At 39.5% G+C, this 13,070-nt stretch overlaps 1 protein-coding gene across 2 annotated transcripts in view; it reads right to left on the bottom strand.

Annotated features, from left to right (window-relative positions):
* The window catches only part of ZNF235 (zinc finger protein 235), a 30,092-nt gene extending 21,942 nt beyond the window's left edge, over nucleotides 1–8,150 (bottom strand). The window contains exons 1-4 of one of the 2 annotated variants that reach the window (XM_069457467.1): nucleotides 8,129–8,150; nucleotides 7,112–7,174; nucleotides 4,132–4,258; nucleotides 3,334–3,429 (exon numbers count right to left, since the gene is read on the bottom strand). In XM_069457467.1, the coding sequence (XP_069313568.1) occupies nucleotides 3,334–3,429; nucleotides 4,132–4,258; nucleotides 7,112–7,126 (238 nt within the window). In that variant the 5' untranslated portion in view covers nucleotides 7,127–7,174; nucleotides 8,129–8,150. Of the gene's footprint in view, nucleotides 1–3,333; nucleotides 3,430–4,131; nucleotides 4,259–7,111; nucleotides 7,175–8,128 lie in introns of those variants that run through there. The other variant, XM_069457465.1, reaches the window with a different exon arrangement.
* Between the last annotated feature and the right edge of the window lie 4,920 nt (nucleotides 8,151–13,070).

Below are 13,070 nucleotides of genomic sequence, written 5' to 3' on the forward strand. Positions count from 1 at the left end.
TAAATGGTGAAAAAACTTGAAAGCTTTTCCTCTACAGAGCAAGAGAAGGATGCCTGCTTTAACCACTTCTATTCAACATAGTACTACTAGAAGTTCTAGCCAGAGCAATTAGGCAAGAAAAAGGAAGAAAAGGCACCTGAATTGGAAAGGAAGAAATAAAATTATCTCTGTTCACAGATGATGTAGGTAGAAACCCTAAAGATTCCACAAAAAAACTGTTAGAACTATTAATAATAAGCCAATTCAGCAAAGTAGCAGGATACAAAGCCAACACACAAAAACTCAGTTAGGTTTCTAGACATTAACAACAAGTTATCAAAAACAGAAATTATCAAAACAATTCCATTTATAATAGCATCAAAAATAATAAATACTTAGGAATTAACCAAGGAGGTGAAAGACTTCTACACCAAAAACTATAAAACACTGCTGAAAGAAATTAAAGGTGACATAAATAAATGAAAAAATATCCCATGTTAATGAATGGTAAGATTTAGTATTGTTGTCAATATCACCCAAAGAATCTACAGATTCAATGCAATCCCTATCAAAATCCCAACACTTGTTTGCAGAAATTAAGGGAAAAAAAAAAAAACTCATCCTAAACTTCATATGGAATCCCAAAGGACCCCGAATAGCCAAAACAATCTTGAAAAGAAGAAAAAAGTTGGAGGAATCATACTTCCTGATTTGAAAACTTATTAAAAAGCTACAATAATCAAAACATGTGGTACTGGCATAAAGATATATAGACCAATGGAACAGACTTGAAAGCCCAGAAATAAACCCTTGCATATATGGGCAAATGATTTTGACAACAGCGCCAGCCATTTAATGGCGAAAGGACAGCCTTTCATGCAAAAGAATGAAGTTGGACACTTACCTTACACCATATGCAAAAATCAATTAAGACTTAAATGTATGAGTTAAAACTATACAACTCTTAGAAGAAGCCATATGGCAAAAGCTTCACAACATTGAATTTGGCAATGACTTCTTGAATGTGACAATAAAAGCACAAGAAACAAAAAATCACAAAGTGGACTTCATGAAAATTAAAAACTTTTATGCATCAAAACACACTATCAACAGAGTAAAAAAAGCAATAAACAGAATGTGAGAAAAGAATCCTTATCTGGTAAAGGATTAATATCCAGTATATGGAAATTCCAAAACTGAATAACAAAAAAACAAACAATCTGATACAAAAATGGGCAAAGGACTTAAATAGACATTTCTCAAAGAAGATATACAAAAAGCCAATAAGCATGGGAGAAGATGCTCAAACATTACTAATCATTAGAATAATGCAAATCAAAACCATAATGACATACCACTTCAAACCCGTTAGGATGGATATTACCAAAAAAACAGAAAATAACAAGTATTGACAATGATGTGGAGAAATCAGGACACTTGTATACTGCCAATTGTAAAATGATGTAGCTGTTGTGGAAAACAGCGTGGCTTTTCCTCAAAAATTAAACACAGAATTACCATATGATCTAGCAATTTCACTTCTGGGTATGTACTCAAAAGAACTGAAAGTAAGGACTTGAACAGATATTTGTACACCAATATGCACAGCACCATTATTCATGATACCCAAAAGGTGAAATGTCCATCAACAGATGAATGGATAAAGAAAATGTGGTACATACGGGTGACCCTTGAATCAACAGATCTGAACCATGTGGGTCCACTGACATGTGGATTTTCTTCCGCCTCTGCCACCCCTGAGACAGCAAGACCAACCCCTCTTCTATCTCCTCCTCAGCCCACTCAAAGTAAAGACAAGGATAAAGACTTTTATGATGATCCACTTCCACTTAATAGTACGTATATTTTCTCTTCCTTATAATTTTCTTACTAACATCTTTTCTCTACCTAACTTTACTGTAAGAATACAGAATATAATACATGTAATATACAGAATATATATTAATTGGCTGTTTATGTATTGGTAAGGCGTCTGGTCAATAGCTAGCTATTAGCAGCTAAGTTTTTGGGGAGTCAAAAGTTATACTCAGATGTTTGACTGTAAGGGAGGGTCAGTGTCCTCAACCCCCACGTTGTTCAAGAGTCAACTGTACTATAGTGGAATATTATTCCACTATAAAAAGAAGAAAATTCTGACAGGTGCTACAACATAGATGAACCTTGAAGATATTATGCTAAATGAAAGAAGCCACATACAAAATGACAAGTATTATATGATTCCACTTACATCAAGTACCTGAAATAGTCAAATTCACAGAGGTAGAAAGTAGAACAGTGGTTAATAGGCCCTGGAGGGACGGGGAGAATGTGAAGTCACTGTTTACTGGGTACAGAGTTCAAGGAAAAAGTTGTGGAGATGGATGGTGGTGACGGCTGTACCACAATGTGAATATACTTAATGCCACTGTACACTCAAAGACGGTTAAAATGTTAAAGCTTGTGTTATGTATATTCTACCACAATTAAAAAATAAATATATGCTAATAAGCCTGGTGGTGTAGTGCTCAGACACAAATTGAGGCAAGTTAAGGACATGGAGAGTGAAGGAAAAATGGTATTTTACACAGGCTGGTCAGAGAAGGCCTCTCATGAAATGAATTCTGAGCAAAGCTATAAGAAAGAAGGCTTTGGTAGGCCGGGAGCAGCGGCTCACGCTTGTAATCCTAGCACTCTGGGAGGCCGAGGCAGGAGGATCGCTCGAGGTCAGGAGTTCGAAAACAGCCTGAGCAAGAGTGAGACCCCGTCTCTACTAAAAAAATTGAAAGAAATTAGCTGGGCATAGTGGCACATGCCTGTAGTCCCAGCTACTCGGGAGGCTGAGGCAGTAGGATTGCTTGAGCCCAGGAGTTTGAGGTTGCTGTGAGCTAGGCTGACGCCACGACACTCACTCTTGCCCAGGGAACAGAGCAAGACTCTGTCTCAAAAAAAAAAAAAAAAAAAAAAGAAAAGAAAGAGGGCTTTGGAAGGCTTATGGGTTAACAGCATTCCAGCCAGAGAAAAGAAATTAAAAGACTCTGAAGCATAATTGTCAGGTGTGAGGGACAAGTGAGGCTGGCAGAGACAAAGGGAGGTGGGAAATGGCAGGAGAAAAACACAGAATGGTAAAGCAAGAAGGAGGAACAAACGTTAGACGGCCTTACAAGCCCCTTAAATACACTGGATTCTACTATGAGTGAAATGGGAAGCCAGTGGAGGGTCTCAAGTGGAGCAGTGACATGATGTGACAGATGTTTTCAAAAGGTCTCTCTGATCGCTGGGTGGAGAAGAGATTATCCCGAGCAGAGGCAGAATAACTGGGCTGTTACCTACGATGACTCCAGCTGCGGTTCTCACCTGAATGCCTGCCCATCTGGGTTTGGATCTCCTTCATCCAAAGCTTTTCCTCTCTCTCCAACTGGGATATCATGTCTGGTTTGAAGGACTGATGTCCTGTGAAAAGATAAGATTTAAGTGGAAATGTTCAAGGAAAAGAGAACTAAAAAATTTTCATTCCAATCCCATAACGTAAGGCCCCGCCCTGCCCCCATAAATGTCTATCAAACATTTTTTATCACGATACATTGTAAGAAATACATTTACTGTCATCAGAAATACACTTTTTACCTATATAAACTATCGAAATAAAAGATTAAAAGACCTGTTTCTAACCAATGTCTGTTTTCATCACATCCTTTTACTACAAGCAGCTACAGTTATTGCTACAATGTGCACCATTTCTGGCTAATGAGCTTTGCTATTATTGCTTTATTTTATTACAAAAATGCTCATGCAATTTATTAAATTTCATGACCCACCAATAGATCATGACCCAAAGTTTAAAAAAAGATATATGAAATAAGGAGACAGAAGCAGCCACGCTCAACTGTTCATTTATAGTTCATTTATAAAGGAGAAATATTTGCCTTGGAAGAAAGACCAGAAACATCTTTTCTCTATGTTCCAAGGGAACTGGAAAACTCTGGTCTCTGAGGAGTCCCAAACCCTTGAACCAGTGGGCAGAGGCCAGGCATGCTACAAAACATCTTAAAATGCGCAAGATAGCCCCCTACAACAAAGAATTATATGGCCCAAAATGTCAACGGTGTGGAGGTTGAGAAAGCCCGCCAAATTACAGGGGGCACCTGTCCTCACCCACTGAGACCAGGTTCCTGAAGTTCTCCAGCATCACTTCTCGGTACAGCTTCCTCTGAGCAGAGTCCAACAGCCCCAGCTCCTCCTCAGTGAAGGCCACAGCCACGTCCTTGAATGTCACTGCCTCCTACAACAGGCACATGTAACCTCAATCTTATACACTGGCACCTGAACAACTCTTTCAGTGTAGTTCCTATTCTTCCTCTTCCATAATCACACCAAAAATGCTAGTGAGGAAAAGGAAAAGAAAAATACCTACTACATATAACATGGTGCCCTTTATATACTTCGGTCCCTAGAACTTACTTAGAGGAACATGTTTTATCTGTCAGTGGATCTTTTGTCAGCAGCGTTCAGAGCCAAGGTTAAGAGCACAGGTCCTGGAGACTGACTGCCTCAGTTCACATTCCAAGGCTTTGTCCATTACTAGTTTTGTGACTTTGGACAAGTTACCTAACTTCTCAGTACCTCAATTTCCACATCTGTATAACAGGGTCTACATTATAGGGTCCTTGAAGGAATTAAATAAGTGAATATATGTAAGATTTTAGGACAGCATCTGACCTATAGTAAGTTATCAATAAATGTCAGCCATTACTATTATCATCACCACCTATTTCATCCCATTCATGGCTGCATGGTACTCCATGGAAGTGATGATCTATAATGTATTTAATCATTTCAAATAATGCATAATTCAATAGTTTTAAATTTTAAAATTATAAACAACTCTGCAAAAAACATATTTCTACATAGATCTCAGCCAACTTGTCTGGGTATTCCTTAGGACAAGTTCTAAGAAGTGGTAATTGCATTGTCAAAAAATATGCACCTGGCTGGGCGTGGTGGCTCACGCCTGTAATCCTAGCACTCTGGGAGGCCAAGGTGGGTGGATCATTTGAGCTCAGGAGTTCGAGACAAGCCTCAGCAAGAGCGAGACCCCGTCTCTACTAAAAATAGAAAGAAATTATATGGACAGCTAAAAATATATATAGAAAAAATTAGCCGGGCATGGTGGCACATGTCTGTAGTCCCAGCTACTCGGGAGGCTGAGACAGGAGGATCCCTTGAGCTCAGGAGTTTGAGGTTGCTGTGAGCTAGGCTGACGCCACGGCACTCACTCTAGCCTGGGTAACAGAGTGAGACTCTGTCTCAAAAAAAAAAAAAAAAAAAATATATGCACCTTTATTTTACTAGTATAATGGTAATTTTTCTCAATTAACTGTTCCTGTTTCTCCATACTCTGGCCGAAACTGGACATTATCTTATTTTTTAAATTTTGGGTAAGTTGGTACTTATTAGAAAAAGAAGGTGGCTCTTTTTAAAAATTTCCATTTAATTTTTAAAAAAAGATCTTTTGACTTTTTTCACATGTTGCCTACTGACTTCCTTTGCTCAATCATTGTACCTGATGCAACAGGAAGATTCCTATTAAGATTAAACTTTTTTCTAGCATGTATAAGTTCCCACCCCCACCCATTTCCTATTTGTCCCATAGCTTTGTAAATGGTGTCTTTCTATATGGAAATTAAAATTTTTAATCTAAAGAATCTGCTCACTCCTGCATTTGTTTTGACTGGACTTATGAGCATCTATGTATTAAACAACCAGATGATGCATCTAGCTGAGAGCCAGGCACTAAGAAAGGGAACCAGGGAGCAATGTTATTTTTGGAGCCCTTGATCCACCAGGACATGCCAAGTACACATCTACTGTGGCCTCAGGTCCCTGAATGGAGAACTCTCTTCTTCAACCAAATGGAACACCTAAAATTTCTGACTTAGGCACTGGAAATTTTAGTGTCAGCTGGGCACTGAGTGCACTTCAATAGGTATCTGAAGGTTCACAAACCCGTCTCTTTATGTTTACAATACAGGTAAGACCATCCACAGCCTCACAAAGCTGTTCCATTGGCTAAATACCTGGTAAATCCCCTAGTACTATTAGACTTTTAAACTAAGTATGTACTTTTTAAAAATATACTAACATGTTAATCAATAAAACAGATACTTAACTATAATACATGGTTTAGCTTAGAATTAAGGAAAAAAAATCTAGCTCTTCTCATTTGAAACAACTATAAAGTTATTTCCTCTTAGTTTAGGCTCAAATCGTATCGCACCAACCCATGCAAAGTGAGGCACCACGTATGAGAAAACAATTGAGTCTCTAAAACTTTAAGGACAAAAAAAAAATGGTGGCTGGGCGCAGTGGCTCATGCCTGTAATCCTAGCACTTTGGGAGGCTGAGACAGGGGGGATTGCTTGAGGCCAGGAGTTCGAGACCAGCCTGAACAAGAGTGAGACCCTGTCTCTACAAAAAATTAAAAATTACCAAGGCATGGTGGCACATGCAGGTAGTACCAGCTACTCGGGAGGCTGAAGCAGGAGGCGCACTTGAGCTCAGGAGTTTGAGGCTGCAATGAACTATGATGATGCCACTGCACTGTAGCCCAGACAAAACAGCAAGCCCTATCTCAAAAAATAAAAAAAATGGCAAGAATTCTCAGAATCCCTATTTGGGAAGAAAAGTTTTATGTAGGAACACAGTTATTGCCAAAGTCTTTTAAAATGGCAAAAATTCAGAGACCACATAAATATGGAAAATAAGGAAAAATAAAATTAGGTAAACTGTAGAAAATGCTGTAACCTTTTAAAATGTAGGTGATATAAAATTAAATTTTAAAACTTCAAAATTGTACCTAAAGTATGATTATGAATGTATATCTGTGAATACAAACAAAAAGCAATGTGGAAAAATGATTTGTAAGCATGTTTATAATGTGGGAATTGTTTTCCATTTTTAAGAGACCTGATATTTTTAATACTATTATTTGGAAGTAAAAGGCAAGAACCTGGCATATAACAATCTCCCAAGTGCCTTTGTTTCCCTTTTATCCTTGGCAAGCAAGAGAAAAACGTGTCCAGTCTTTGTGAACCGAGATGTCATTTTAAGGAACAGAAAGGCAAACCAAACTTACCTGGAACTTGGTCATTTTTCTCCTCTTCCTTCTGGGAAAAGGCAGAGTTCTGGGAAGACGAAACTGGGGAAGAGAAAGACATCATGAGATAGGTTAAGAATGCCATTAGTCCACATGGCACTTTATATGACCAGAAAGAGGTGTCCCTGTCTCTAGGCAGACACAGCTGCAACAGGTTAGTGAGAATAGGAGCTGGATTCCGGCTACTACTGGGCCCCCTCAGCCAACTGCTTTGTTCACGAACAATCCATGTAACAGTCCTAACCCAAATGCTTCTTGTAGCTAGCTCCCTGAGTATTCCTTCCAAGCCTGCGTATCAGAGGAAGGGAGAGGTAGACAGTATAATGGAATGCAGCCAAAATGCCTGGCTTCCAATTCTGGCATTAATACTTATTTTCTAGCCTAGAAAAGTCCAGGAGTCCAGGTACAGCCCCCCATCAGGCAAATACCAGAGAAGAGGCAGTGGCTTTGCAGCTGGAGCTCCGACCCCATCCTGAGCTCAGAGGAGCTTCCAAACAACAGGTGCCTCTTTCAGCACTACCACAGAGTTAACGGTAGCGTCCAGCATTTTACTATGCACTAGTTACTGTTTTTAAGCTCGCTCTCTATATATGGCATGCATATATATATATATATTTTAAAATCTCATTTAATTCTTACAAGAACATCATTGGGAACGCACTAACACTTTATAGTCATAAGGAAACGAAGACAAGGAGAGATTAAGTAACTTGCCCAATATTTCACAGCAAGGAGGAAACAGAAGCTGGCTGGTGTGCCTGGGAGTAGGGTTGAGACAGCGAAGAGCGCGGGAGACCCTCAAACTCTAAGCACGACGCGAGCCCGCCCCCAACGCGGCAGGTTCCGCCGAGGGGACGCAAACTCCCGCCGCCTCCCAACCCCGCCCTCCCTCGCTGGCCACGGCTTCTCTTGCCCAAGCCAAGGACCAGGTCACCGCTGGCCCCACGCCCAGGCCGAGAGGCTCGCGGAGGTCCTGGAGACCCGGGGCTGACTCACCGCCCCGGGAGCAATCTCGGAGCCGACCTCGCCTTCCTGGAGCGGAAGTGCCTCCGCCTGCACGCAGTTATTAAACTCCACTTCCCAGAATCCCCAAGCGGAAGCGCCTCAGCGTTCTCGCGCCTCGTGGACTACATTTCCCAGAATGCTCGAAGGCCAGCGATTCCCACCAGCTGAGCTGGCTTTTGTTTTGACTAACTCGAGTTTGGTGTGAGTCAGTTATCCGGCGCTGTTACTGTCAGATTCCTTTTTGTTTTATTCATTTGTAGAAGCTCATGAGAAAGTAATCGCAAATTTCAAAAAGCGCGGCTGTAGAAAAGAGAAAAGCGAAGCTTGCATTATGCAAATAAGTTAAAACCCAAAATTTATAGGGGAAGCAACGGGTAGGCTACAAATGGGAAACGTAAAAGTGACTTAGGCTGAGCTGCGACGGACACCGAACGTTAAGGAACACTGAATCTCAAACTTGTGTGGCATGCCAGCTCCCCAAATACCACCAATTCTACCTGTTGGTAAGACAAAAGAAACAGTTTATAACGCTGTAAGGGAGAACACCATCTCGACAGAGCAAAGTGTCAAGGCAAGGTCGGAATTTATTGAAAACTGGAAGCTAGGTTTAAGGCCAACGAGTCTTTCAATGCAGGACACCTGATTAGGATTTCATAATGATCGTGATACTACAGTCCAGGATTGTTGGAAATAGCAAGGGTTTTTGAGGCAAGGACTCTTAAGGTACAATCTATTGATACTTTCTTGGAAGCGACTGAACAGACGATGGGCCTTTGTGGAAGTTCCTATAATGAACAATCAAGCAGTTTGCTTGGGCAGGAGTATCCTGGAATAAAGACATGCTAACGAAGACAGCTGAACAGTCACGTTGGTGTAGAAACTGAATTGTGAGAGGAGAAGGAAGAAGTTTCCGTCCTTAGTGTCCAAGCTGTATGTCTGGGGGTGGAGAAACGATGAGAGAAGGGAGTAAAGTGTTTGGCTTTTTTATTCCACAAGGCACCTAAGGGCTTTTGACTGTGTTTTGTGCAGTGAGCTATTCATTCCAGTATGCTAAGAACCTACAAAAAAGGTGATACAAACATTGATTAGGCCAGAGAAATACCTTGAACTTCACTTATCAAAGTCTCACTGTCACCCAGGATGGGGTTCAGTGGCGTGATCATAGCTCACTGCAACCTCAAACAACTGGGCTCAAGTGATCCTCCAGCCTCAGCCTATCAGTAGCTAGGCTACAGACAGGTGTCACTACACCTGGCTAATTTTTAAATTTTTTGTAGAGACAGGTTCTCCCTATGTTGCCCAGGCTGGTCTGGAACTCCCAGCCTGTGTCCAGGAACTTACCATTTCTTCTACATTTTCCAGTTTGTTGGCTTATCATCATTCATAATAGTCTCTAATGATTCTTTGTATTTTTGTGGTCTCAGTTGTTATGTCTCTTTTTTAATTTGATGTTATTTGTTTAGGTCTTCTCTTTTTTTCTTAATGTAGCCAAAGATTTGTCAATTCTATCTTTTCAAAAAAACCAACTTTTCATTTCATTGATTTTCGGTATTATTTTTTTAGTCTCAACTTCATTTATTTCTGCTCTGATATTTCTTTCCTTCTATTAATTTGGAGTTTGGTTTGTTCTTGCCTTTCTAGTTACTTGAAGTGCATGATTAGGTTTGGTCTTTTGAGGTAATGTTCTAGATCTTGTAGGCAATCTTCATTACTTTTTTTTTTTTTCTCCTCTGGTTGCATATTTTCAAGTAGCCTATCTTCAAGCTCATTGATTTCTTCCTCTGCTTGAACCATTCTGCTATTGAGTGCCTCTAATGAAATTTTCAGTTCAGCAAATGTATTTTTCAGTCCTACGATTTCTGTTTGATTTTACTGTTTTAATCCCTTTGCTAAATTTCTCTGATAAATTTCTGAATTATCTTTCTGTGTCATCTTGGAGATTGCTGAGCTTCCTTTCACCTCGATCTCACTTTTTCCAGTGTAGAAACCATGAATGTGTGTTGGGGGCGGGGGTGTGCATTTTCTGCAGGCGCTAGCAGGGAGGAGGGAGCATTGCAGATATGGAAGTCCAATTCTCTTGGAGCTCTTTTACTTCTCTGTGGTCCTGGGAACTGTGTCCACTTTATTTTTGAGTTCTCAGTCAGATATTGCTGGTGATAATCTTGGTGCTGTACGCATAATTTTTGTTTTTGTTGTGGGAGGCGGGTAGTGAAGCCAGTTTGCTTCTATGCTGCCATTTTGGAACTGGAAGTCCTCTGATTCCATTTTTATCTCCATTACTAGTTTATGAGATGTAGCACTTTAAAAACTTTTTAAATGGTTTTTCTAGGGCTTAAAATATATACCTATAATTTTTCACAGTCTATCTTCAAGTAATATTATGCCAATTCATGCACAGAATACAACAGTGTATTTCCAATTTCTGTCTGCCCTGTTTTGTGGTACTGTTATTACAAAACATCTTACTTTTATATATGCTATAAATTCATAAAACCTCAATCCTATTTTTGCCTTGGTGAATTGTATTTTATTGAGTGAAATAAAAATTATTTTATATTTGTAATTACCCTCATCTTACTGATTTTCACAGTTCTTTATTTGTTTTGGTATATCCAAATCTATTTTTGGTCTGCTATTCTTCCTATCCCTACAAAGTCCTTTAATATTTCTTACAGTGCAGGTCCGCTAGTAGTGAATTCTATTAGTTTCTGTTCACCTGAAAAAGTCTTTATTTTGCACACTTTCTATTTTTTTTCCCATTAGGTTTATAATTTTTGATTGACAGTATTTTTGTTTCAAAATGTTGAAGATGTAACTCCATTGTCTTCTGGCTTGAATGGTTTCTGACGAGAAGTCTGCTGTTTTTTCTCATCTCTGATTCTTGTTTGTAAGGTATTCTTTTTCTCTGTCTGCCACTAATATTTTCTTTGCATTGTCCATTTCGAGCTGTTTGTCAGTGATGTGCCTAGTTTTTTTTTTTTTTTTTTTTAATCTTGCTTTGATATTCTCAAATTCTTGGATCTGGGTGAAATCTTTTATTATGTTTGGAAAATTCTCAGCCATTATCTCTTTAAATATCTTTTCTTCCCATTTCTTCTCTCCTCCCCCACCTCAGGCTTCCAATTATGCAAATATTAGACCCTACAATGTTGTCCAATTGTTGTTTTCTTCACACCTTTTCTGTGTTTAAATTTGGGTAAATTATATTGTCTTCAATATAAACTTCAATTCAACTTCTCTGACACTTTTCTCAGCTGTGTTGAACCAATTTGTTCTTCAAAAGCATTCTGATAAAAGCTAAAGCATTATTTCTTTTCTAGCATTTCCTATTTGACTACTATATTCCACTGAAGTCCTCCATCTGTTCACGCATGTTGTCTGCCCTTTTCAGTGGAGCCTTTAGCACATAAGTTATGTAAAATTTCCTGTCTGGTAATTCCAAAATATGGTCATCTCTAAGTGTGATTTTATTAATTGGCCTGCTGTCTCTTGGCAGAAGATTATTCTCACTTTTTTTTTTTTTTTTTTTTTTGAGACAGAGTCTCGCTCTGTTGCCCGGGTTAGAGTGAGTGCCGTGGCGTCAGCCTAGCTCACAGCAACCTCAAACTCCTGGGCTTAAGCAATCCTCCTGCCTCAGCCTCCCAAGTAGCTGGGACTACAGGCATGTGCCACCATGCCCGGCTAATTTTTTCTATATATATTTTTAGTTGTCCATATAATTTCTTTCTATTTTTTAGTAGAGACGGGGTCTCACTCTTGCTCAGGCTGGTCTCGAACTCCTGACCTTGAGCAATCCACCCGCCTTGGCCTCCCAGAGAGCTAGGATTACAGGCGTGAGCCACCACGCCCGGCCTATTCTCACTTTTTAATCTTGTGTTTTTAAAAAATCAAATGCCAGATATTAATAACATATATAGAATAGTAAGAGACTGAAGTAAATAGTATTTTTCTCCTGGAATTGGACATACCTGTTCAGCTAGGATGTTAGGGTGGAGAATTGAATGGATCTAGTCAGGAATTGGGTTTTGTTGTTGCAATATTTATCTTAAGGGTAGCACTGGCTTCAAATTTCTCTAGTGTTACCTTGTACTTAGAGAGGGAACTGGAGTACTAGAGGATTTTTCTCAATTTTCCTGTTCAATCCTTAGCGTTTGGTCATACATGTGCACCTGTGCTGCAGGATTATCTGCCCATGTTCTTACCTTTACCCAGGGTAGCCTGCTATTGCTTGTCACTAGGAGTAGACAAGCCTGTTTGTAGGATCCAGGGATTTCCTCTGTTGTCTTTGTTAGTCTCAGTCTTGAGTGGAGATTGGAGGGCCAGAGATCCTATGCATTTTGGGGAGCCAGAAGTATACATACTAAGACAGAGGCTTTCTTCCCTCAGCTGTGAACAAAAAAGCAAGTGATACTGCCATATTGTGAACAAGCTGAAGACTAAAGTTCACATAAAAGGACAGATGTATGAGAATTAAAGTAAAGCAATCCAAAGGTCCCCTGTCTCACCCAGACCCAAGTCTTACCCTATCTGTATCTTATCATTTATAGCAACTAAAAAAATTTTTGGTTTAAACAATCCTGAATTTTCTGATACTTATAACTAAAAGCATCGTAATTGATAAAACCACCATGAGCTCTCATGATCTCCCCATGTAAGTGATAACAGCAAAGAAATGCATTAGAAACCCTGGATTTCTGATGATACTGTGCAACTTGAACTAGCACCTTGGAAGCCAGGTTAAGCCAGTGCTTTGGTCATCCTATTCATCCAACACAGGAAAATCTGACAGGGAAAAAAAAAAACAAAAAAAAAACGTGATGCATCAATTTCTACCAGACTCCACTAGCACATTCTATGCTACGTGGACTTTGAGCCCTACTGAAATTTCACAGAAAGATAAAGTTGTGAAAACCTAATTTATCTGTATCCTCAA

This window comes from Eulemur rufifrons, chromosome 24 (genome assembly GCF_041146395.1).
Source record: "Eulemur rufifrons isolate Redbay chromosome 24, OSU_ERuf_1, whole genome shotgun sequence".
Classification (NCBI taxonomy): domain Eukaryota; kingdom Metazoa; phylum Chordata; class Mammalia; order Primates; family Lemuridae; genus Eulemur; species Eulemur rufifrons.